We start from the raw sequence: 26,676 nt of genomic DNA, 5'->3' as shown, positions 1-26,676 counted from the left end.
TAAGCATGAATACATACATATAGATAGGCACACACGCAATAGCAGATATACACACAGGAGAGAAACAGATATACAAACAGAAACAGAAAAACAATCATACAGACAGAAAAAGGAAGGAGACAGTAACAGAGAGAAACAGATAGGGAAAGGGATGGGCGGGAGAAAGCCAAATAAATAATGTAATAGATGAAAAGTGGATGTGATGAAGGAAGATTAAAGCATGCAAAGGTAGAACAAACAGAAGTAATAATAGATCAATAGATGATGGAGAATAATGAATAGAGACCAAAAAAATGTGATAGTGGGAGATATTAATCAATGTGGCACAATTGGCAGAGGAAATATAAGCAGAAAAATACAGGTGGCCAAATCAGAAGGAACAGAAGTGCAGTGATTAAAAGCATGGCAGTAGGGGATGTGAAAGAGTGATGTTCAGAAAATGGGAGGGATGACAGTAACCAAAGAAATAAAATAGAGCAAGAGACAATTGGGGAAAAGGAAAGAACAGGAAAAAAGCATTGTTAACGCTTCAAATATTGAGACATGCTGCGATTTTACAAACATTTCATTCCATCAAAGACAAGCAGACACAATTCAATAAAGGAAACAGATTTAAAGAGCAGAATTCTGCAACACTAAAAATCACAGGTTAGAATTTTAAACAGGCAATATCACAGGTCAATATAAATGAAACCGGCCATTCAGATAATCCCTCCAATTAATTTACTATCCGCCTAATCACAGCTTCCCCACTTTCCTACCAGAAATCCTTATGTGTCAAGAAATTGTTTCAAACACGTTAATCTTGAAAAACCTGTCTTTTCTTCAGTTTGTCCATGTTTCCCTATGTTGCAGTCATAATTTCACTTCAGTCTTAGGATTGTTTCTATTACATACACTCAGCCCCTTGTAGCCTCTGCAAGATCCTCATTCATTTCCCTCTCTGCATTGTTTGTAAGGGCCCTTCTCATTTCTCACTCATTCTACAGCATGTAACTGGGTCTAAATGAAGCTGGGGACTAAAACACTGAAAAGGTGCAATATCGATATGGTATCAGAAGGATGTTGTGAAACCTGAAAGGGTTCAGAAAAGATTTACAAGAATATTGCCAGGATTGGATGGCTTGAGTTATAAGAAGATGCTGAATAACCTGGGGCTATTTTCCCTGGAGTGTCAGAGGCTGAGGGATGACCTTATAGAAGTTTATTAAATCATGAGGGGCATGAATAGGCTGAATAGTCAAGGTCTTTTTCCGATGATAGAGGATTCCATAACTAGACAGCACAGGCTTAAGGTGAGAGAGGAAAGATTTAAAAGGGACTTCAGGGGCAACTTTTTCACGCAGAGGGTGGTGCGTGTATGGATTGAGCTGCCAGAGGAGGTGGTGGAGATTGGTACAATCACAACATTTAAAAGACACCTGGATGAATAGAAAGGGTTTGGAGGGATATGGGCCAAAAGCTGGCAAATTGGACTAGATAGGATATCTGGTCAGCATGGACAAGTTGGACCGATGGGTGAGTTTCCGTGTCTACATCTCTATGACTCGATGAGTAAGAAAGAGTGGCAACTAACAGCAAGATTACCATGTGGAAATTAACAAAAAGGAAGGGAGCATCAATTGGTGTTACAACATCTGGAAAACAAAGCCTTGAGCACTTTCCTGTCCAACTGAATGACACCTTGTAAAGGATTCATTGGATAGAGTTGACCATCTGGATTGGTCACTAATAGTCCTCTCTCTTGAGCAGAAATGGCGTAGTAGAAATAGAGGTCATGCATTTCCCAACCCTAAATCAGGCTGCTAAGATGGTTTGAAGAAAGTTTTGAGAAGGTCATGTTTCTAGGAAAAGCAAACAGTTACAATCAGTAAAGAACTTTGGAAGTAGTTCTACAAAAGCAGAAAATGAATTTCGAGTAAAAGCTGGAAGATTTCAAAAGGTTAGGAATTATCAAACAGCAGTAAAACTTGTAAAGTGTGCTATATCTATTGATTAATGGCTCAAGTCTCCAAACTCAGTACATTACAGGGCAATAATGTTCATGCAAAATTGATTAAGCTAGGATGAGATGAGAGAGGTCAACCACAGATGGCAATTTGATGCAGACAATCTGTGAAGAGAAGCAATGTGTACCAAAAGCAGAAGGTCTCACCCAACAGAATAGGGACCATCCACTGAGGATGACCATATAGCTTGGATCATCACAGAATGGCTGAGTGTTGGAAACTTAAATATAAACTCTACCCATAACCTTGCTAACTTGCTCTATTGCAGTAATCAAGAGAAAAAACCTAAACATTGAGATGTGATATATTTAAAATTAAAGAACTATCTATAATGACTTATACTACGTCCATAATTTCCAACAGAAGGCCTCATATAATCTTTGTTAATCACATAACCACCTCCATGTCCTCAGACTGTATGCCTGTTATCAAATCACCAATCCGTCCTAAACTCTTTCAACTGAACATTGGATATATTACAGATACTGTATTCAACGTCCACTACACAACCTGCTCTTGTCCTATTGAGTCCATGCTCTTTCCAGCCTGAGCAAACTGTATGAAATCTTCACATTCCCTTCAACTAGAATAAAGTTTCAATTTCCAATCCTTTTCATTGCCAGAAATGCTATTTCCACCAATAGAATTCAATTTGAATTGCTTGTCCTCAACTACAAGTTGGAGAAAGTGAGGACTGCAGATGCTGGAGATCAGAGCTGAAAAATATGTTGCTGGAAAAGTGCAGCAGGTCAGGCAGCATCCAAGGAGCAGGAAAATCGACGTTTCGGGCATAAGCCCTTCTTCAGGAATCTCAACTACAAGTCCTCATGGCCTCACCAATGCAACCTGTGCAGTGATGTGAACTGGATTTGTCTCTGGGATCATTTGATCACATTATGCATTTCACCCTCCCAGTTTGACCTAACTTTCACTCCTGTTTCTGCACTCTCTCCTTCCAAAATCTTTACCTATTCCTGCAATTTCTTATTTCCACTCCTCACCTATTAAAGAGTCTTTGGTGTACAAATGGTTTGGTATATAAATACAAGTTCTAGATGGAGTTAACCATGGAATTTATCAGTCCAGAAAGAGGCTATTCCACCAATAATGCCATTGTTAAATCTATTTCAAGGCCCCACAAATTCACTGTGAGTGCATTATATCAACAATGATCAGGGAGAAAGAGGTTGCAGCATGTCCACAGGCTCTGCCTTAAGCCAAAGATCTAATAGCTGCAGCAAAGCAAGATATGGATCCCCTTTTTTTCAGTCATGAATAATATGAGGGCACCATTGCACAGGCTAGCATTTATTGTCCATGCCTAATTACCCTGGAAAAGGTGGTAGTGTAGTTCCTTCTTGAACTGTTGCAGTGCTTGGGGTGTAGGAACATCCACAGTGCTGTCAGGAAGGAAGTTCCTGGAATTTGACCCAGCGACAGTGAAGCAATGGCAATATAGTCCCAAGTCAGGATAGCATGTGACTTGCACAAAAGCAAATATTCAGTAGGTCTAGCAGCATCTCTCCTCTGCTTTTTCTTTACAGACACTGCCAGACCTGCTGAGGTTTTCCAGCAATTTCTGTTCTTGTTTCTGACTTCCATCCAGCATCTACAGTTCTTTGTTTCTTGTGGTCTGTAACTTGGCTGGGAACTTACAGGTGGTGGTATTCCCATGCATCTGCTGCCCTTGTCCTTCTTGGTGGTAGAGTCTGCGCGGGTTTAGAAGCTGCTATCAAAGGAGCCTTGGTGAGTTCCTGTAGTGCATCTTCAAGATGGCACACACTGTTGCCACTGTGCATTTCTGGTGAAAGGAAGAATTTTGAAGGTGGTGCCAACCAAGTGGGTTGCTATGTCGTGAATAGTGTCAAGCTGCCTGAGTGCTGCAATTGCACTCGTTCAGCCAAGTGAAGGAGTATTTCACTTCACTCCTGACTTGCATCTTGTAGATGATGGACAGGTTTTGGAGACAGGAGGAGACTTACTTGGTACAGAATTCTTAGCCTCTGACCAGCTGTTGTAGCCGTAGTGGGTATATAGCTGATCTGGTTTGGTTTCTGGTCAATGGTAACCCCCAAGATGTTGATAATGGGGGATTTAACATCAAAGTGGTCTGTAGTTGGAAATGGTCACTGTCTGGAATTTGCATATGAATGTTACTTACTATCCATCAACACAAACCTAGATATTGGCCAGGTTTTGCTGTATTTGGGGAAAGACTGTTCAGTATGTGAGGAGCTGTGAATGGGACTAAACATTGCACAATCATCAAAAAAATTCTTATTTCTAGTCTTATGATGGAGGGAAGGATTGAGGTCAGTATGATGTTGTTGAAGATGGTTAAGCCAAGGACACTCTCTTGCAGTCGTGCCTTGAGCCTGAGATCCCCAACAAGCACAACCATATTCCTTTGTGCCTGGTATGACTCCAACCAGGAGAGAGTTTTCCCCTTGATTCCTAATCACTTTGGTTTTGCTAAGGCTGCTTGATAAGGGCTAATGCCCGAAACATCCATTCTCCTGTTCCCTAGATGCTGCCTGACCTGCTGCGCTTTTCCAGCAACACATTTCCATGCTTGATAACACACTCAGTCAAATGTTGCCATGTTGATTGTTCTCACCTCACCTCTGGAGTTCTGCTCTTTTGTCCATGTTTGGACAAAGGCTGCATGAGGTCAGGAGCTGAGTGACCCTGACAAAATTCAAACTGAGCATCAGTGAGCAAGCAGGTTAAGCTTTTACAAGTGCTGCTCGATAGCATTGTCATGGACCTCTTGCACCATTTGGCTGGTGTCTGTGAGTGTACTAGTAAGGGCAGTAATTGGCCAAGTTGGACTTGTCCTGTTTTTTTGTGGAAAGGACATGTCTGGACAATTTTCTGCATTGTTGGATAGACACCAGTGTTGTAATTGTACTGGAACATCTTCACTTTAGGGGCATGGCTAGCTCTGGAGCACAATTGCTGGAATGTTATCAGAGCCCGTGGCCTTTGCATTATTCAATGTATTGTGCCGTTTCTTGATACAATCTGCTGGCAGACAATTCCCCAGCCACTTCCCCGAGAGCTTGATGAAGCTTTCTACTGGTTATAGGCACGATGGGCAAATTAACTTCATGCCTCATTTTGTCCCTCAAAACCAACAGAAATGTTACTTAATTCAAAATGTGGCGAAGGAAATCTCTGAGAGAACTGGATGAACAGAATAGAATCTTCAGCAGTTTAACTGGACACTAATCATTCTCATGTGAAGATTCACACTTTCAGGGAGAAGCTATTTGCAGGCCACTTCTAGACAAATGAAAAGGCAGTAATTTAGAGAGTAGAGTACTGCTTTATGAATAAGGCAGATGGGTTTTGCTAACTTTGCTATTCCTTGAAACAGCAGATGATCGATCACAGGGTAGACACAACTTCCATTCCACTCTCTGGCATTGTTCTCTGTTAGTTTGTGTCAGTAATTTGACTATTCTGTGTAAAATATTGTTGCCCTTCTACTGTGGGCAGAACTCGCCTCCTCCTTCTCTCCAACACTTTCACTAGCTATCGGTAGCTGAGACTGGACTATTTTCCCATCGGCTGTATTTATGGCCGACAAGGATGGGAATGACTGATACCTTTGGGGAAAATTGTACTTTACCCTTCTACCTTCACTTTTGGTCTTTTGCTTTATCTCTTACCAACTTACCTGATGAGGTGTCCCTTTGAGTTTGTGTATTTCTTCCTTATACTGCCTGAGCTGCAACTCCAACTGGCTGCGTTCCTCTTGGCTACTTCTGTACCTCTCCTCCAGTGCTCTCAGTTCAGTGATTAATCCTTCACACTGGTCACACAACATAAAGAAGCTCCTGTTATTGAGAAACAACTTGTTCACATGATGTTAAAGCTCATTTTGTGTATGGCACTAAGTTCAGGAAGTACAGAAATTCACTACATACAGAGGAGCCTCGATTATTCAAATACCTGCGACAGGAGCAGTATGTGGGGGGGGCCAGTGTTGGACAGGGCTGAGGGGAGGTTTTGGGGGCGGGGGCGCACGCGCTGTGTGCTGCTGCAGTGCCCGTCCATCTCACTCGGATAATCGAGGTCCCCTTGTACTAAGATATTAACATGCGGACTCTAAGAGGTGTCACAGGAGAAACAAAGTTGCAATAATGCCCACGTAGCCACAATAGTGATTTAGTCAGAGTGAGTGGAGGCGTACAGGATTCAGCAAGGGGTTATTTCAGAGAGGACATTAGTACTCCAACTTCCAATATAGTCATAAACAGGAAAGATTCTTCATGGTGTGATGAAAAATGTATTTATATATATTTATCTTTAAAATCATTTTTAGATTTTGGATTTCAAAATAATGGGTGTTGGGTTACTTTTGTGAAGGCTTTTCTTTTATAAAAAAGAAAGATCAGAATATCCTCTAGAACAATTAATAATCCAGCATTGCTCAGAAAGCAAGTGGTTGTGGAGTCCTGTCATGTCAATGGAACATTATGTATAATGTGATGGTTGGGTAAACATTGAAGGCTTGTTTTCAAATCAGAATAACCAAAATTTAATTTTAGTTTTGAAAACCCAGAGGTATAAGGTATATTTAAGCACAGTTTGGAGAAGACCCAACTGGTATGAGAAGCAAGATTAGTTTTCTCTCACTTGAGGTTGGGACAATTCAGGGAAAACACTGTCACCTCCGTTGAAATCTTTAGTTTGTGCAACTTTCAAATCAGGACAGTTTAGTCGGAAATCTGCAGGTCTTTAGAGCTGAGAAGGTTTTAGCTCTAAAGCTATTGTGGAAAAGTTATTGTTGGCTGATTTAGAAAAACGCATCAAACTGTATCCCCAATCCATGGCAAAGAAATAGTCAAGAGTCAGTTAACTTGAGGGAGTAAACAAATGGGATGCGATTTCTTTGGATTTGAGTTTCTATAACAGTTGATATCAGGAAACAGGTTTGAAAGTTTATTTCTCTCTAACTGTGATATGTATTTGCTTGTTCTTACTTGTTTCTTCTTTTGTGTAATAAACCTCTATTCTGTCGTTAAAAGAAAATTTGCAGTTTTGTGTGAATATGCCTCAATGACTGATCACATTAACTAACTGAACAAAACAAATTATCATCTATCGAACCATGTTAAATTCTGGGATCTGCCTTGTCCAGTTGTATCATCTGGGATCATAACAAAAAGTGAACTCAGGATTGTCAAGGAAAATGGGGCATTAAGAAATTGGTGGTATTAAGGAGGCAGTTGTTGGGAACTCAATCGAACTGTTGAAGAGTTCTAAGAGTGTAATTCCCCAAACAGTTGCACCCACTCTGCCTCAGTATGGAGCACCTCTGGTTACCACGTACAGAACTTGCCAATGCTTCAGCGACATTTCAGTAACATCTAATTCAACTGCTCACCTCCCATACTTCAAAGAAATGTGTGTTTCACAAATTCCACTAGGATATTTTCCTGTGTGCACACTGTTGGAATAATTACAAACTGTCTCCATGAATTCTAGGTTTCTGTTACCTCATGTTGGACTGACAGAGCCTTCTCTTCTGCCTGTAGGAGTCGGTGTCTCAAACCCAATTCATCAATCAGACCTCGCTCTTCATGCCCCTGGGAACCTTGAGATCCATGCTCGATGCTTTCCATTTTCTGGTCCTTCGGAGTTGATTTTACACCATCTCCACTGCTTCCATCCTGAGGGATTTGTTGCTCTCTGAGCACCCGCCCATCTTCAAGCTGATCCCTTAAAAAGACTTGATCACTTGGGGTTACTTTGTCACATGATTTTTCCTGATCTTTCTGTGTACAGCTCAGGTTCTCCTGCACACTTAAACCTGCTGCATTTGGTCCTTTACCATTTTCTTTCCAAGGCAAGCTCTTAGCTTCCTTTTCATACTTCTGTCGTCGGCTTTCAGTTCTTTGAATGTCCGTCTTAAATCCTTCAATCGATCTACAAAATTAGACAGGCATCTGAATTTGTGTCTCATCAATCAGTCTAAGACTTTCTGAACAGATTGAAAGTTAATCATCACTTGATGTAACCATGGAGTCTTGAAGCCAGGTATCCCAGAGTTAAATACAGAGTAAAGTTATCTTTACACAGTTCCATTAAATACGCTCAGGACAAGTATAGGATGGTTTATGTATAGAGATAGGCTTTCTCTACACTAAACATGTCCAACACACAGTCCATGACCAGGTTGTAGCCCTCTATTGCAGCAGACATGACAACAAGTAAGGAAGATTATTTGAAAATCACTGAAAAACTGAACCTCCAATCAGAGGCTGTTTCCTTCCCACATTTGATGCTGGTAGAATCACCACTGAGCAAATCAGCAGCAAATACAAAGAGAAGCAACCTGTGATTGGACAAGCAATTTATGAGGAGTAGTTTATTGATATTTTCCACAGAGTCCATTCTCCCTCTGTCTGAGGCCATGCTTCTGCCTGCGCAGCTGTGCAACTGCCAGCTCTTTGGAGGAACACAAGATGGTGGCACAAACAGATCACAAACAGTGACAGCAACTGTATCTGCCTGCCCACAAGGAGCATCAGAAATGTGAGAGAGAGCAGAGCGAAAGTGCGTCACAGATACCACAGCAGGAAAACGTTCAAGCTTCACTGGGGTGGGGGGGGGGGGGGGGAGTCCAGATCTAGAGGGCATGGGGGGGGGGGGGGGGGGGGGGGGGATTGAGTGAGAGAGGAATAGAGGGAATCTGTGAGTAAGGCTGACTTACAGAGTGTGCATGAGGGAGCGAGAGTATGTGATGGAGTGAGAGTATGAGTATGTATCAATGGGTTAAAGGAAGGGACAGAGTAAATGGAAATGAGTGGGACATGGAGAGAGTCAGTGTGCAAGAGCATGTGCATGCCTATGAGAGAAACTGAGAGTGAGACTGAGGCAGACTTACATCCACCTTTCTCCTCCTCCTTCCCCCTAAAAACCTATACCTAAAGCAGGCTGGGAGGACAGGATATCCCATGTTGAAAAGCAACCTGCTTCCAATATCCACTTTCATATGAATTCCACTGAGGCCAATCTGGAGAGTGTGCCCTCAGAGGCAAACACAAAGTCAGTGTTAGTTAAACCCAACTCTTTAGCTCAGCCCTTGTACCATCCTTTTTCCCAATAAGCAGGACTCTCGTAGCTCTATTAATCAAGTGAAAAGGCTAACAGTTAACTCTGACACTTGGCATGTATTAATAGGCATTTTTATTAATTGATCATTTAAATGGGACAACCCTACTCAATGCTGTTCAAACAGGGCCAGGGCAAGAACAACACAGTTTAGATACAAAGTAAAGTTCTGACTACACTAAGTGAGTGAATAAGTGAGTGAGAATGTTGGATTGCCTGACTGACTGAGGATGTGTATTTAAGTAAGTTTATGCAAGCATAGATACAAGTGTGAGTAAACGAGCATAGGTTTGACAGTTCGTGAGGCTACGTGAGTGTGTCTGCAATTACGAATGCTGATTGCCTGTGTGAGAGAATGGGAATGAGTGAATATGAGTGTGTACAAATGTGTGTCCAAATGCTCGTACACATGTCATATTGGAGGCCCATACCTGTGGCTCTGCTGTTCCATTTGTTGCAATCTTTCCTTCAGCTGCTTGTTGTCGTCCTGTAGAACTCGACACTCTTGAGCCAGATTCCGACACTCGACCTGCAGATTCTGCACCGCACCTGTCAAATACACAGCTCAAATTTCAACACAAATGTGCAAAAAGGCAACCATTTCTGGTCAGGCATTCCATATCTTAACCATCATCCCCTACATGAAAAATAGTTTTCCAATGTCTCCCTTCGTTTTTTTCAGGAATGATCTTACACACAAGTTATAATGAAACAGGCCATTTGTCCCAATCAGTCTATATTAGTATTTAACCTCCACATCAGCAGTCACAATCTTATTTTTCCACCTCTTTTTCATTTCCCTTCAACTTGTCCTTTATCTCCTGTTAATCTAATCATCAATATTTTATCGTCATTAATATTATAATGGTCATAATTGGAAAAATTCATACTTGATTGAAATTATTTTGATGTTCATAGCATCCTAAAATTATAAGTAATTTATTTTCTTAGTAGGTTTATATTTGCAGAGATAATATATTTATCATAGAATCCTACAGACAGGAGGCCATTCAGCCTTTTATGGCTGTGATGGCTTTTTGAATTATCAAATTAATCCCATTTAACTGCTGTTTACCCATAGGCCTATAATTTCTTTCCATACAAATTTTTTTAACCAATTCCCTTTGAAAGTTATTTTTGAATCTGTTTCCAGCATCCTATCAGGCAGTGTACACCCTGCAACAACTCTCTGTGTAAAGATATGTTTCCTTATGTCACTCTGCTTCTTTTATCATCGCCCTATCTTTATGATCTCTGGTTGCTGACCATTTGTCACTGCAAACACTTTCTCTTTATTTACTCTATCAAAACCATTCATGATTTCAAACACCCCTGGCAACTATCCTCTTAAATTATTCGATTGTAAGGTGAATAACACAGTTTCTCCAGACACTCCATGTAACTGAAGTCTTTCATCCCTGGTACCATTCCATCCAATCTCTTCTGTACCTTGTTTAAGTCCTTGACATCCTTCCTAAAGTATGCTGCCCATTCCAGTTGAGGCCAAACCCATGTCTTCTAAAAGTTTAACATAATTACAAATTTTTGCATCCTATTTGGTTATTCATAAAGCCATACAATTCCACATGCTTTTTAACAGTTTTTCAATCTCAACTTGTCCTGACACATTCACAGATTTGTTACACACACTCCTAGTTCTCTCTGTCCATGCACCCCTTTTAAAATTATACCAGTTGATTTCCAATGCTTACCTTTCTTTTTCTGAATAAAATATTTCACTTCATATTTTAAATGTCAACTTCTGACTACATCCTTCTGAAGTCTATTAAACTTCTCATTGTTTACTACACTTTATTGCTTTTTATCATCTGCAAATTTTGGAAATAGACCCTGCATATCCAAGTCCAGGTCAGTAATATAGATAAGGAAAGTAGTGGGCCCAATACAGATTCTTGAAGAACACTACTATATATTTTTCGCCAGTCTGAACAAAATCCTGTACTTTGCTGTCCCTTAGCCAAGTTTCTATCTATGGTATTACTGCCTTTAAATGTTATCAGTTTCAACTTTACAAACAAGTCTTTCACGTATTACTCTGTCAAACATATTTTGAAAGTCCATATGACAATAACAACTACTCAAGAATCCTCATTTTATTATTGTGCAGATTTGTACAAATTATTATAAAAAGATCTCTCTGTTGCTCCACAGTCCTCTGAGTCAATATCTCCTTTCATCCCCATCTCATAACCCACTGCTTGTCTTCCAAATATGCATCCTTAATCTTCCAAGTTTTTTAATAAGTATTTCCCATTCCGGTTAGTTCTGAAGCCTCACATTATGGTTACAACTCTTATTGAGTTCATGCACATTTGGCTCATCTGCCTGATCCATTTCATTACTCACAATCAGATTCTGCATCACATCCACCTCGGCAGGCTGACTAAGCTACTGCTTGAAGAGGAGTCCTGTACATGTCTTACAAATTCCATTCCCATCTCTCATTTATCCCGTTATGTCTTGATGAACAAATGTGTAATTTTGATAGACTAATGTGTAATTCAATGTTACAAGAACAATAATTTTGATTTACGAATTCATCCCATGCATCATTATGCATTCCCTCTAGTTCCATCCTACAGTTTGATTGTGTATAAGGTAATTGCATTAAAATAAAAAAAACGTTTGTTTTAGCTTTGAGTTGCAACCATACTGCATGGAACCATAACCTTGGTTGTTTATCTTAATTCTCAACACCATGAATTTTCTCAATACCTTTCTTTTCTTTTCTAGCCCTCTAAAATACTTAATATCCAAAATGCTAATCTTTCAAATATATCCCAGTGGCAGCCAGGTTTCTGTTAGAATCAGAAAGAACAGAAAAGAGGCCATTTCGCCTATTGGGCCCGGTGCCAACTCTTTGTTCCAGCGACTCTATCTGCCCCACTTTCCTGTCTCTATTCCTGGAGCCCTTTTAAAATTGTATCATTTAACTTATATCACCTCTCCTCATTCTTCCCAGACAGATCCGTCATTTCATCTGTCCTTCTGAGATTGTTACTGCTATGAAGCCAAGGTCTTTCTTTTCAACACTTTCTTTAGTTTCCCTCATTAATTTCCGACAATCCAATACATGTGTTTTAAACATTTTTCACTTTTAATATTAATTTTTTCCAATGACTTTAACATCTGAGTTTGAGTTTTTTGCTGATTATAACAAGTTTTTTTTTAATCTCACCCAGTTATTTTGGTTTCATTTATTTTAACCATATTCCTCTTTGTTAAATTATTTTCTGTACTATTTTCTTTTCCCCCATTTCTGTGTTTTCCATTAATTGATTTTGGTTGATTTTATTTTTCCAGTACTCCCAACATCTCAGTGTCAAAACTTGATCACTTGCCTATTTTTCAGCTTTCCCAGTTGTGCTTTACACTTGCAGAATAACATTCACAGGAACTGGTCCAAAACCGAAAGGTCAAAAAAAGGTCAAAACTTTCTTCCTGTTTGCTTTCACAAAGACAGTGATTTCCCTAACACCCACCCACCCACGACCTTCCCTTTTTCAATCCATAGCAGAGGAAATAATGCTGAGATTCCAACCTGAAGAGACTAATTCCACTAAATGAACTCATCCTTCAGGACTTTAGACCCTCCTTTGTCTCAATAACTGACCCCTCCTAAACGTCATATACACAAGCACACTTTGACCTAGTTTGTACCTTGAAGTTGGGTGACCTCTTCAGAGTTTTTCTTCTGCTGACTGTCACTCTTCATCTGTATCTCTGCCCGCAGGGTGGTAATCTCCAGCTCATATTCCAGTGTTGTCTGCTGAAGGTGCTCTAGCTCTGCTCGGATACGACACAGCTCCTCCTGCAGTGTGGCAATCTCGTTCTCCCGCTCTCCGGCAGCCTCTTCAGCTGCCTGTCGCAGGTTCACAATCTCTTCCTGTGCACAGTGCAATTCCTCATGAGCCTCCATCAGTTCACTCTCCTTCTCCTCCTCCAAACTGTCAATCTCCTCCTGAACAGACCGGAGCTGTGCTGGATGGACCAAAACAAATATCCACAGGGTTCATCACTCAGTTTGCTCCTTCACATAAAGGAAAACAATTAAATTTGGGCAATTAAACCAGCCTCAAGGAAGGTGCACAGGACGAAATAACTCCGGTGAGGTCTAAGATCATCCAGAACCAGCTGCTGATCAGGTTTAGAGTGGAGACAAACTACTGAAACCTGTAGAATAAAGAGTTAACTGTAACAATGTTTTAACAGTGTCTGCTGAGTACATGCATAAGGAGTTATGTCATACTGATGTCAAAGAGAAGAGGAGATCTGTGGCTCTGACCACGTGCTTAGAAATCCTATAAACAGGATTCTAAGGCAGTAGATAAAGCTAATTCTTAAAAAGGATCTCTGCCTCCAGTCAGATCTCTTGCTTGAATTAGACACTCTAGATCTCCCATGAGGGCAGCCAAGCAACTAGCATAGACAGCAGTGTCGGAGACATAAACCTTGAATAATGGATTCCATGCTACCCCTGCTAGAAACCTTCCAGGCATAGGGATGGCAAAACCACAGTAAGCTATTTAAGTTTATTGAGTGCAGAACTGAACTTGCATCACAGCGGCAACCAAGGAAAAGTGCTGAATAGGCATCTCTCACTATTTTACCATGTCCCTGCCATGCAGAGAAGCAGTTCCACAGGCTGGAAAGATGCCCTGACACAACCACTGAATATTAAAGATAAGGTAAAAAACTGGGTTTTCAAATCAAAAGGAAAAATCTTAACTGGGACCTGTACATACCAGTTAGCTAGAATATCACTCCTCTTGGGAGATCACAGGGAAAGAGTGTTAATGTTGATATCATACAGACTGGACTTAAACAATTACAAAAAATACCCTGCAACCTTCATCCATCAAACTTCAAGGTCCAAGAGTAATCAACCTAGAAGTCAAAGGTCAGCTTCATGCAATATTCAGGTAGAGTCAGAGAAATCGCCTGAAGCAATACTTATTGTTTAGCAGGGGAACTTGTACAAGTCTGAAATTTATTCATAACCATCAAAAACATTTAGATGATAATTTCTGCAACTCTTCAAAAGCCTGGGAAAATTGGAAACTGCTTGCCACAGATGCCACATCCATTTGTTAGTTTGCACCCAGGAATTGCCGACACCCCCCACTAAAAAGGGTAAGCAGTGAGATTGGAATGATGTTTCAACAAGGAGTATTCCACTAGTCGGGGAACTGAATACATGGGGGTCTACTTTGCTACCAGTTCCCCATCGAATGCATCCATTAGAATTTTATTGACATAACTCAATTGAACAGGCAATAGAACAGGAAGTACACCCAATGGCATCCACAGATGAAAGCCTCGTTAAACTCATAGAAAGTTCAGATTTTACTAAACTGTATGCAAACCCATTGATTCATGCAATTACCACTTGACTGGAGCCAAACTTCTATTATATGATTTGTGCATTACCATTTTAACTATATTTGGAATCAGTCCAGATCAAAGGTTTTCCAAAGGAGAATGTCCAATAAACTAGAGGGTATGAAAAGCATTATATTCACCAGAGATGGCTTTTTAATCCATGGGTCAGTGAAAGAAGAAAATGACAAAAGAATACATGAAGTCTAGAAAATATTATAAGCTGCTGATTTAATACTTAATGAGTATTGTAAATTCTCAAAGTGCACAATAAATTAGCTATAAGGATGTAACAAAAGATAACTTTTAAGAAGGGTCACTGCCCTCTACCCACATCTCTTATCAGAGTAGTACTCTGGGATATAAGCTGTGTGATTTATCTGGAACTATGAATTGTCTGACAGCAGGTGATTGCGACCCTCCTAGAGTGATAATGTGAGTTTGTATAGTGAGAGTTTTACGATTGGAGAAAGTAAACATTGCTAGCACAACCAAGAATTGACTGAATGTTTTAAGTGTGTTGTTTCAGTAGCATTGGGTCTCACCCCCTCAGCCCTACATATTGGAATGGTATCAGTGCCTGTCTTCCAGGAAATCTGTTGGTCACGTTTTCCATTGATTGGGCTGAAGTTTGCTGTGAGTACTGGCAGCCTATCCTTCAGGTTATTTCTGTGAACTGCAACACTGCAGCTTCTGGCTGCATTTCATGGGATTTGGGAAGGCAGGCAGACTCCAGAGCTGTGAGTTCCAGACCGCACAGTGTACTGCAAGGGAGCCTAGTTTAAGAAGACCAAAAGAAATAGGAGGAGCAATAGGCCATTCAGCCCATCAAGTCTGAAAATGTATTGCTGGAAAAGCGCAGCAGGTCAGGCAGCATCCAGGGAACAGAAGAATCGATGTTTCGGACATAGGCCTATCAAGTCTGTCTACCATTCTATGAGATTTAGACTCCTTCTGAAATGTGCCTCCTAGTTCTAGATTACCCCAAGTGGAACTAACCCCTCAGCACCTACAATATCAAGTTCCCTTTTAATATTACATATTTCAATAAGAAAACTTCTCATTTTACAAAAATGTAATCATTATAGGCTCAACCCTTCCTCATAAGACATACCCTTCATCTCAGGAAGCAGCCCAGTGAAGCTTCTCCGAATTGCTTCCAACTGAATAGTATCCCTCCTTAGTGAAGGGGATCAGAATTGAACACAGAGACTGGTTGGAGTGCTGCTGAAACTCAAACAACCTTGCTGCTTGGTTCTAAATCCCAGCAAACTACCAGCTACTCAAGTATTGAGAGATCACTCTATACCCGCTCTCCCTCATCCAATCCCAACTGGCCTATTGCATATTCCTGATGTCCATTTCCAATCTGTTAACAATCCTTCACATTTATCAATGTCCCTGTGCTATTTGTCTGCCCAACTCAGTAATGTTACCATAGCCTCAGAAGACTACGGTAACATTAGAGAGGGGTGACTGATGGGTGGTTTAACCTGAAGGTCAGCACATCTTAGGAGAGGGGCAAGATTGAGAAGGCAGGACCTTCATAATAAGATCGGCCATTGTGGGTATTGCTCAACCAGCTGCCATGCCAACAGAGCCAATTGACCTCCATCTGTCCAACTATGCTTGCTACTCCCTCTCTCTCTATCCATCGGTAGTGGATGGAAATTTTGCAAAATGCTGCATTTGGGTCATGATCACTCATGAGTAACAAGAGCCTTGTTGGTCTCAACTCAAACAATGCCCCCAGGTGGTTACAGAGCACCCCACAATGTTCAATCTCCTATTCCTTAGTCCGAGCCTCATTGAGCAAATGGTTTCTTCATACACTCGTCTGGAGCACAGGTCAATCCCAAAAGCACTCACTGACCTTGGAGACGCTGGATCTGTTTGGCAAAGTTCTCAGTTTGTTGCACGTTGGCCAATCTCTGCTCCTCCAGCAACCCTGCAGTGTTCAGAAAATAAGAAGTCAGTTGCTGGATGGGCTAGAGAGAAAGTAAAGTTCTCTCTACACCATCCCATCAACATCTCTAGGACAGGTACACTTTGGAGTTAGGTACAAAGTAAAGCTCTATCTACACTATCACATTAAACACTCCCAGAGCAGGAAAAGCATACAAGGTAAAGCTCTATCTACAGTATCCCATCAAACACTCTCAAGGCAGGTGGAGGATGGATTAGATAAAATCACCATTGTCCAACAGGCCCACGGTCTCATGAGAGAAACAGCAGGTGGTGACTTAATCTGAGAGTTAGCACACCTCAGGTAAGGACAGAGGTTGAGAAGGCAGGATCTTCATGGTAATCTCAGCCAGTGCAGGAATTGAACGCACACTATTGTCATCACTCTTCATCAGAAACCAGCTGCCTAACCAACTGAGCTGTCTGACACCCACAAGTTAGATAAGAATAATAAAAACCAAACATATGCTGGAACAATTCAATAGCTCAGGCAGCATCTGTGGACAGAAACAGAGTTAATGTTTCGGGCGGAGATGAAGACCAACTTGACCTTCTCTTTCATCCAATCCCCCTAAAGATACAACTCAGCTTCCACAATTCCCAACCCCCAAGAAACACCTGCCCACGTTTCATGCCCCAGTAACCCACCTGTCCCCAACATCCACCCCTTTAACCACATCTTGTCTCTTAGAAGCAGTGCTCCCAATGATGTACCACTATCAACCCTCCCTGCAACTTTCTTGCCTTGGACCACTGCACCATTGCCCCCAACTGCATTGCCCTCACCCATTCCCAGCCCTGAACATTGTCTGTCCTCACCTCTCAACATAGCTTTCAGTTCTTCATGAATCCACCTACCTTGTAAATCCAGGTAGTTCTTTTGATATCGGGCAGCCTGTTCCTGAGATTCCTCCAACTCCTTTTGTAGCTGCTTAATTTGTGACCTCAATGCATCCAATTCCAATAAGTCCATCATATTGTCAGTCACTTTCATAGTCCCAGGCCTCACAGCAAGGACTTCAGGAGCATTGTGGTCGCATGTCACCATATCATTTAGATCCACACTGACTACTGTCACACCAGAAACTATGGGGTCAACTGCCTTGGTTTCAGATGGTGTAAGATCAGTTGACTTAACCTCAGCTGGTTTAGGATCACCTGACATGACCTCAGATAGTTTGAAATCCACTGACTTTACCTCAGACAGTTTAAGATCAGCTGACTTGACCTCAGTTGGTTTGCAATCACTTGACTTGACCTCAGTTGGTTTGGGATCCATTGACTTGACCACAACTGGTTTGGGATCCATTGACTTGACTTCAGTTGGTTTGGGATCCATTGACTTGACCACAACTGGTTTGGGATCCTTTGTCTTCACCATAGCTGGTTTGGGATCCATTGGTCTGACCAAAGATAGTTTGGGATCCACTGACTTGACCTCAGACAGTTTAAGATCAGCTGACTTGACCTCAGCTGGTTTGCAATCACTTGACTTGACTTCAGCTGGTTTGGGATCCATTGACTTGACCACAACTGGTTTGGGATCCATTGTCTTCACCATAGATGGTTTGGGATCCATTGGTCTGACCTCAGCTGGTTCGGGATCCTTTGGTTTGACCAAAGATAGTTTGGGATCCACTGACTTGACCTCGGCTGGTTTAGGATCCATTGACTTGACCTCAGCTGGTTTGGAATCAATTGACTTTACATCAGTAGACTTAGGATCCATTGACTTGAATTCAGCTGGTTTGAAATCAGCTGACTTGGCCTTGGAAGGTTTGAAATCAACTGGCTTTATCTCCGATCTTCTGAGATCCACTGATTTTACCTCAGATAGTTTAGGTTCAATCACTTTGACTTCAGATAGCTTAGGATCAACCAACTTAGCCTCAAATGGTTTGCAATCAAATGACATGGCCTCAGAAGGTTTTGGATCAATTACCTTGACATCAGATAGTTTAGAATCAACTGACTTGTCCACACATGGCTTGGCATCAGTTGGATATGGCATGACTTTGGATAGATTGGAATCAGCTGATTTGACCTCAGATATTTTGGGATCAAATACCTTGCTCTCAGATGGTTTGGGATCAGCTGATGTGACCTTTGATATTTTTGAATCAGCTGATTTGACTTCAGTTGGCTTGAAATCAATTGAGTTGACATCAGAGGGTTTGGGATCCATTGACTTGAGTTCAGATGGTTTGAGGTCATCTGGTTTGTTCTCAGATAGTGTTAGAGCAACTGGTTTGGCTTCAGATGGTCCAGAATCAGTTGGCTTCACCTCGTACAGTTCAGGATGAACTGACTCGATTGCGTATGGTTTGAGAACAGTTGACTTGACATCCAACTGTTTGGGATCAAATAACTTGATCACTGATGGTTTGTGATCATGTCCCTTGACCTCAGATAGTTTGGGGTCACTTGATTTGACCTCAGCTAGTTTTGAGTCATCTAATTTGACCTCAGACACCTTGGAAATGATTGGCTGGACCTCTAAATTAGTGGATTGGTTATCTGATTGTTTGGGATCGGCTGACGTCACCTCGGCGGGTTTCGAATTGACTATATTGATCTCAGACACTTTAGGAATGGCTGAGTTGATCTCTGATAGCTTGGAATCAGTTGACATGAACTCAGATGGCATTCGATCAACAGTACTGACCTCAGAAGCATTGGACTTGGTTGAATTGACTATTGTCGGGGTAACTGATGTCACCTCAGTTACTGGAATATCAGCTGACTTCAAAAACAACTTTGTGTCGCTTGTTGTTGTTGTGGTGCTGGATGTTGATTCACATGATTTAGTTTCACATGACAGCAAATCACCTAAGGAGACCAGAAACAGTGATGAGCAAATACCCAATATACAGGGTATTCTGAGAACACCAATCCCTAACACCAGAGTGTGCCCAGAGCCTGTCCCTCACTGTAAGTGTGAATGATGTACCACCGCCAACCCTCCCTGCAACCTTCCTGCCTTGGGCCACTGCATCATTTCCCCCAACACCATTGCCCTCACCCATTCCCAACCCTGAACTATAAGTTTACATTGTCTGGCCTCACCTCTCAACATAGCTTTCAGTTCTTCATGAATCCACCTACCTTGTAAATCCAGGTAGTTCTTCTGATGTCGGGCAACCTACTCCCTAGATTCTTCCTACTTTTTTTGTAGCTGCTTGATCTGTGACCTCAATGCATCCAACTCCAACAAGTCTATCATATTGTCAGTCACTTTCATAGCCCTAGGCCTCACACCAAATACTTCAGGAGCACTTACTCTCTCCCTCACTGTACAGTGTCCTCAGAGCATCCCCCTCACTATACAGTGACCTCTGAGCCTCCCCCTCACTGTACAGTGTCCTCAGAGCCTCCCCTTGACTGGACAGTGTCCCCAGAGCCTCCCCCTCACTGTACAGTGTCCTCAGAGCCTCACTCTGACTGGACAGTGTCCCCAGAGCTTCCCCCTCACTGCACAGTGTCCTCAGAGCCTTCCCCTGCTGGACAGTGTCCCCAGAGCCTTCCCCTGACTGGACAGTGCCCCCAGAGCTTCTCCCTCACTGCACAGTGTCCTCAGAGCCTCCCCCTCACTGTACAGTGTCCCCAGAGCCTTCCCCTGACTGGACAGTGTCCTCAGAGCCTTCCCCTGACTGGACAGTGTCCCCAGAGCCTCTCCCTCACTGTACAGTGTCCTCAGAGCCTCCCCCTGCTGGACAGTGTCCTCAGAGCCTTCCCCTGACTGGACAGTGTCCCCAGAGCCTCTCCCTCATTGTACAGTGTCCTCAGAGCCTCCCCCTGACTGGACAGTGTCCCCAGAGCCTCTCCCTCACTGTACAGTGTCCTCAGAGCCTTCCCCTGACTGGACAGTGTCCCCAGAGCCTCCCCCTGACTGGACAGTGTCCCCAGAGCCTCCCCCTGACTGGACAGTGTCCCCAGAGCCTTTCTCTCACTGTACTGTGCGCCCAGAGTCTGTCTCTCACTGGACAGTGTGGCCAGAATACCACAGAGCCTGACCTCAAATACTGGATTAGTTGTGCTGGAAGAGCACAGCAGTTCCGGCAGCATCCGAGGAGCAGTAAAATCGACATTTCGGGAAAAGCCCTTCATCAGGAATACTGTATTCCTGATGAAGGGCTTTTGCCCGAAACGTCAATTTTACTGCTCCTTGGATGCTGCCTGAACTGCTGTGCTCTTCCAGCACAACTAATCCAGAATCTGGTTTCCAACATCTGCAGTCGTTGTTTTTACCTACCTGACTTCAAATACTGACTAGTGTAATATTCTTGGTCCAACAGTATTGACAGGGCTTAGCAAGGTGCCTTCAGAGGGTGCAGCAAGACAGGCAAATTGAGAGATATCACACATCCCTTCACACTGTACACACAGCATTGTTGCATATGCACACTGCCTTGCACACAGAGCACAAGTCCCAGTATGTTCACTGTCCGTGCTGACCTGTACATGGAGCAGGATATTGTATGCTGGGATGTGCTGGCAGGAATGAGCTCCAGCATAAAGAAGAATCTTTTGTGTTTCATAATGTATCTGAGAATTCACAACCTAGTAATTCAGCTGCTTAGCTTCCAATTTGACACCATCAGAAAATAAACTACTGTCACAATTAACCAGCAGTGTTTCACCTGACAACAAGGTTCTGAAATGCAGAAACTCTGCTTCAGTCTTTAGTCTTCCTTTGCTGAACCTATTCTATGAGTATTTGCTGGGGAAATCATAGAGAAACCTTTACTCTGCAGCCAATCCCATGCTGTGGTTGTCCTGGGAGTGCTGATGGGTTTTTTTATGGTGCAGTGATTGTGTCCCTATGTCAGGTAGACCAGGGTTCAAGTCCCATTCATGCCAGAGGCGTGTAGTTACATCTCTGAACAGGTTGATTTAAAAAAATGACTGTAGAGGGAGCTTTACTCTATATCTAATCCCATGCTGTAGCTGTCCCATGAGTGTTTGTTGAGGACAATGTAAAATCTACATTCTGCATCTAACGCCATACTGCACCTGCCTCAGGGGTTTTTAATGTAAAGGAGTAAAATGAATTTTACACAGAATCAGTCCTTGGGTTGTACAATATATGGAGACAGAGATAGCTGGAAAGTTTTTTGGGGCACATCCAGATACAGGAGGTTTAGTTTAGATGTTGTGGATGACATTGTTTCTTGAGTTAAATACCACTGCCGATATCATCAAACTTAAGTACTTCGTTATTTACTAGCCTGTGTAACATATATAACAAAGACTGGGTTGTTACTGAGACAAACATCTTGAAGTTTATTAACAACACTATCCACACTATTATAAGATCTCAGACTTACACAGTTTGGGTCTTATGTGTACAGATATTACAGCTACTTTACATGACTGCAACATGACACATAGTTGACTGATTGACTATTTCACTGATCCCATTGCACTCTGACAACTGAAGGTGAGGTGAGGGTCTTTATATTGGAACATTAAACATAATGATGTCATCTGACTATCTTTGGTCTAGAATCTATGCATTAATACAACAGTGAGGTTAGTAGACTTTCCAGCTCAGGAGGGTTACAGATTGGGGGACATGAAATAATGAATGGGCAATCAGTGACAGTGAGGGTTTATGCCAGGTAATATGGGAGTTTTAATAAAAAATAGGACCTGAGTCTGAGATTCTTATAAAGGAAACTTCCAATGGTAACATGATTAAGTTCCCAAATGGGCTCTTGAATCTCAGCTCAATCTTCTCCAAAGCTCAATTATTAAGGACTTATGTTTTCTGGATAATGTATGCTACCAATCCTCTCTTAAAAGCAAAATACCACTGATGCTGAAAATCTGAAATAAAAACAGAAAGTTCTGAAAAAGTGTCATACAAGACTTAAAATATTAATTTGTTTTTTTCTCTCCACTGATGCTGCCAGACCTGCTGAGTTTCTCCAGAAATTTCTGTTTTTATTCCAAGCCTCTTTTGCCCATTCTCCCAGATCACACTTGTTAGAGAAGCCATTGATCTCTCCAAGAGTTTAAATGTGACCAATCCTTGTTTAAGAGAGATTGCCACTGGTCTTGGGCTATTTTCATGTTTAGTTCACTGGAAGCACTCAGCACAGGACTGTCACCGAAACTTCACTTTCCCAGATTCCAACCTGCAGCCTGGAACGCAGTGATATTCTCACTACAGTCTGAACTCTCAAAACTGCAAAACTCAAAACGATGGAGTACAGTGTAAACAGGTGTCTCTGTCCTGATCGATGGAAGGGATAGATATATACAAAGTGCACAGCAGAGGGTCCGGACTGGGAACACACACACACACACACACCTGTGGCACTGCTCTTTGAGGTAAGTAAGTGCGTGAGGAGGAGAAAGAGAAAATGAATGTGCACCCATGAGAGCATAAACCAACTTGGCGGTGAAATGTGAGGCAAGTAAGTGAGATATTGATCCTGCTGCATATCCTTTGGAGATGAGACAGGAATATGAGTATTATCTTACACTGTTCTTAGTGAGGTGACCCCATGCCAGGCTGCTGCTCAGCTGTCTGTACTTCTAACATTCACTAGGATGAGGCAGTGCCACAGAATGTTATCCATGATGTTTGATATTAATATCCTGCTTATAGATTTTCCTTCAGTTTAGAAAGCTTGGCAGCTACTCCCAGTAAGTGAATTTAATGGGTTCCATACAGTCCACATGGCAGGAGCTGCAATCACACGCATGGCATTGGTCAAGGCGCAGGGTATGGGTTAAAGGTATAGCAGAGAGTGTGTTCATACATATGGTGGTTACTGTAGCTTGGCATGCGATACACTATAAATCACAGCAATTCACTCAATATTAACAAATATGACAGCAACTGCAAACCAACATGTTCAGCTTAGTTCATTTTCCTGATGGTGTAGAACTCCCTCCGTACTGCCCCTTACACAGTGCGCTGACCGCAAGAAATCAGAATGGTGTTTTGCTTTCCTGGTGCCAGGATCATGAAATCTCAGAAAGGATGCATAATATTCTCAAAGGGGAATGTGACCAGCAGGACGCTGTTGTACTCATTGGAACTAATGGCATAGAAAGGGAAAAGGATGAGGTTCTGAAAAGAGAATATAGAAAGTTAGGCAGGAATTTAAAAAGGATGTCCTCAAGGGTAGTAATATCGTGATTACTCCTGGTGCTATGAGCTAGTGAAGGTAGGAATAGGAGGATCGAGCAGATGAATGCATGCCTGAGGGGCTGGTATATGGGAGAAGGATCATTGGAATCTCTTTCAGGTTAGAAGTGACATGTACAAGAAGGATGGATTGCACCTGAATTGGAAGGGGACTAATATACTGTCAGGGCAGGCATGGACAAAGCAGAGAACAAGGTAAGATTGATAAATTAAACTGCATTTATTTCAATGCAAGAGGCCTAACAGCGAAGGCAGAAGAACTCAGGACATGGTTAGGAACATGGGACTGGGATATCACAGCTTTAACAAAGACGTGGCTCAGGGATGGACAGGACTGGCAGCTTAATGTTCCAGGATACAAATGCTACAGGAAGGATAGAAAGGGAGGCAAGAGAGGAGGGGGAGTGGTGTTTTTGATAAGGGATAGCATTACAGCTGTGCTGAGGGAGGATATGACTGGGAATATGTCCAGACAAGTTATTTGGGTGGAACTGAGAAATAAGAAAGTGATGAGCACCTTATTGAGATTGTATTATAGACCCCCAATAGTCAGAGGGAAATTGAGAAACAGATTTGTAAGGAAATCTCAGCTATCTGTAAGAATAATAGGGTGGTTATGGTAGGGGATTTTAACTTTCCAAACATAGACTGGGACTGCCATAGTGTTAAAGGTTTAGATGGAGAGGAATTTGTTAAGTGTGTACAAGACAATTTTCTGATTTAGTAGGTCGATGTACCTACTAGAGAAGGTGCAAAACTTGACCTACTCTTGGGAAATAAGGCAGGGCAGGTGACTGAGGTGACAGTGGGGGAGCACTTTGGGGCCAGCGACCATCATTCTACTAGTTTCAAAATAATGATGGAAAAGGATAAACCAGATCTAAAAGTTGAAGTTCTAAATTAGAGGAAGGCCAATTTTGAAGGTATTAGGAAAGAACTTGATTGGAGGCAGATGTTTGCAGGTAAAGGGATGGCTGGAAAATGGGAAGCCTTCAGAAATGAGATAATGATGAATCCAGAGACAGTATGTTTCTGTGAGCTTGAAAGGAAAGGCTGGTAGGTATAGGGAATGCTGGATGACAACACAAATTGAGGTTCTAGTTAAGATAAAGAAAGAAACATAAGTCAGATATAGACAAGAGAGATCGAATGAATCCTTAGAAGAGTATAAAGGCAGTAGGAGTACACCTAAGAGAGAAATCGGGACAGCAAAAAGGGGACATGAGATAGCTCTGGCAAATAGGATTGAGGAGAATCCAAAGGGATTTTAGAAATACATTAAGGACAAAAGGGTAACTAGGGAGAGAATAGGGCCCCTCAAAAATCAGCAAGGCAGTCTATGAGTGGAAGCGCAAGACATGTAGACTGTGTGTTAATCAAATCACTCACTATAGGAATATTGCTGCAACTAGCTCATCATAGTTCCTGGATCAGTGAGCAGCTGGAAAAACTTTAATGCGAAGGAGGGTTGATAAACATGAGGAAGGAGGACTAGAAGGACATGCTGATAGAATGAGAGAGAAGGCAACTTGCTGAGGAGCACGATTACCAGTGTAAAGCTGTTGAATTAATGCCTTGTCACTTAATGCTAGAATGTGACAGTTGTATTCCCAAACAGGGAAATTCCTACAAATTCCAAACGGGATAACTATATTCGGAATGTTTTTGCCGCTTCAGCGTCAAGATTCTTCCAGCTCCATTTCCTCAGAGAGCAAGGCGGCCTTTGTGTGCAGCCGCAGAAAATGGGGGAGATACTAAACGAGTATTTTGCATCAGTACTTACAGTGGAAAAGGCCATGGAAAATATAGAATGTGAGGAAATAAATAGGGACATCTTGAAAAATGTCCATATTACAGAGGAGGAAGCGCTGAATGTCTTAAAACATACAAAGGTGGATAAATCCCCAGGACCTAGAACTCTGTGGGAAGCTAGGGAAGTGATTGCTGGGCCCCTTGCTGAGATATTTGTACCATTGATAGTCACAGGTGAGGTGCTGGAAGACTGAGGCTGGCTAACATGGTCCCACTGTTTAAGAAGGGTGGTAAGGGATTGCCAAGGAACTATAGACCTTGACATCGATGGTGGGCAAGTTGTTGGAGGGAATCCTGAGGGACAGGATTTACATGTATTTGGAAAGCAAGGACTGAATAGGGATAGTCAACATGGCTTGATGTATGGGAAATCATATCTCACAAACTTGGTTGAGCTTTTTGAAGAAGTAACAAGAGGATTGATGAGGGCAGAGCAGTAGATGTGATCTATATGGACTTCAGTAAGGCATTCGACAAGGTTCCTCATGATAGGCTGGTTAGCAAGGTTAGATCTCACGGAATACAGGGAGAACTAGCCATTTGGATACAGAACTGGCTCAAAGATAGAAGACAGAGGATGGTGGTGGAGAGTTACTTTTCAGACTGAAGGCTTGTGAGCAGTGATGTGTCACAAGGATTGGCGCTGGGTCCACTGCTTTTCATCATTTATATAAAAGACTTGAACGTGAACATCGGATGTATAATTAGTAAGTTTGCAGATGAAACCAAAATTGGAGGTGTAGTGGACAGCAAAGATGGTATTTCAGAGTACAATGGGATCTTGATCAGATGGGCCAATGGGCTGAGGAGTGACAGAGGGAGTTTAATATAGATAAATGTGAGGTGCTGCATTTTGGAAAGGCAAACCAGGGCAGGACTTACACATCTAAAGGTAAGGTTCTGGGGAATGTTGCTAAACAAGGAGACCTTGGAGTGCAGGTTTATAATTCATTGAACGTAGAGTCTCAGTCAGATAGGATAGTGATGAAAGCATTTAGTATGCTTTCCTTTATTGGTCAGAGCATTGACTATAGGAGTTGGGAGCTGGAAATGTGTTGCTGGAAAAGCGCAGCAGGTCAGGCAGCATCCAGGGAATAGGAGAATCGATGTTTCGGGCATAAGCCCTTCTTCAGGAATGAGGAAAGTTTGTCCAGCAGGCTAAGATAAAAGGTAGGGAGGAGGGACTTGGGGGAGGGGCGTCGG

General features: G+C 42.1%; 1 protein-coding gene across 8 annotated transcripts in view; it reads right to left on the bottom strand.

Annotated features, from left to right (window-relative positions):
• LOC122561771 (myosin-10-like) overlaps nucleotides 1-26,676 on the bottom strand; it is an 83,498-nt gene that overhangs the window by 4,144 nt on the left and 52,678 nt on the right. For 7 of the 8 annotated variants that reach the window (XM_043713895.1, XM_043713897.1, XM_043713900.1 and 4 more), the window contains 6 exons: nucleotides 17,358-19,328; nucleotides 16,408-16,482; nucleotides 12,816-13,136; nucleotides 9,566-9,683; nucleotides 7,517-7,946; nucleotides 5,692-5,826 (listed from right to left, as the gene is read on the bottom strand). In XM_043713895.1, the coding sequence (XP_043569830.1) occupies nucleotides 5,692-5,826; nucleotides 7,517-7,946; nucleotides 9,566-9,683; nucleotides 12,816-13,136; nucleotides 16,408-16,482; nucleotides 17,358-19,328 (3,050 nt within the window). The remainder of the gene's footprint in view (nucleotides 1-5,691; nucleotides 5,827-7,516; nucleotides 7,947-9,565; nucleotides 9,684-12,815; nucleotides 13,137-16,407; nucleotides 16,483-17,357; nucleotides 19,329-26,676) is intronic. The other variant, XM_043713896.1, reaches the window with a different exon arrangement.

Source organism: Chiloscyllium plagiosum, chromosome 23 (assembly GCF_004010195.1).
Source record: "Chiloscyllium plagiosum isolate BGI_BamShark_2017 chromosome 23, ASM401019v2, whole genome shotgun sequence".
Classification (NCBI taxonomy): Eukaryota; Metazoa; Chordata; class Chondrichthyes; order Orectolobiformes; family Hemiscylliidae; genus Chiloscyllium; species Chiloscyllium plagiosum.
Note: the sequence above shows the minus strand (reverse complement) of the source record. Positions and strands in the feature narration are given on the sequence as shown.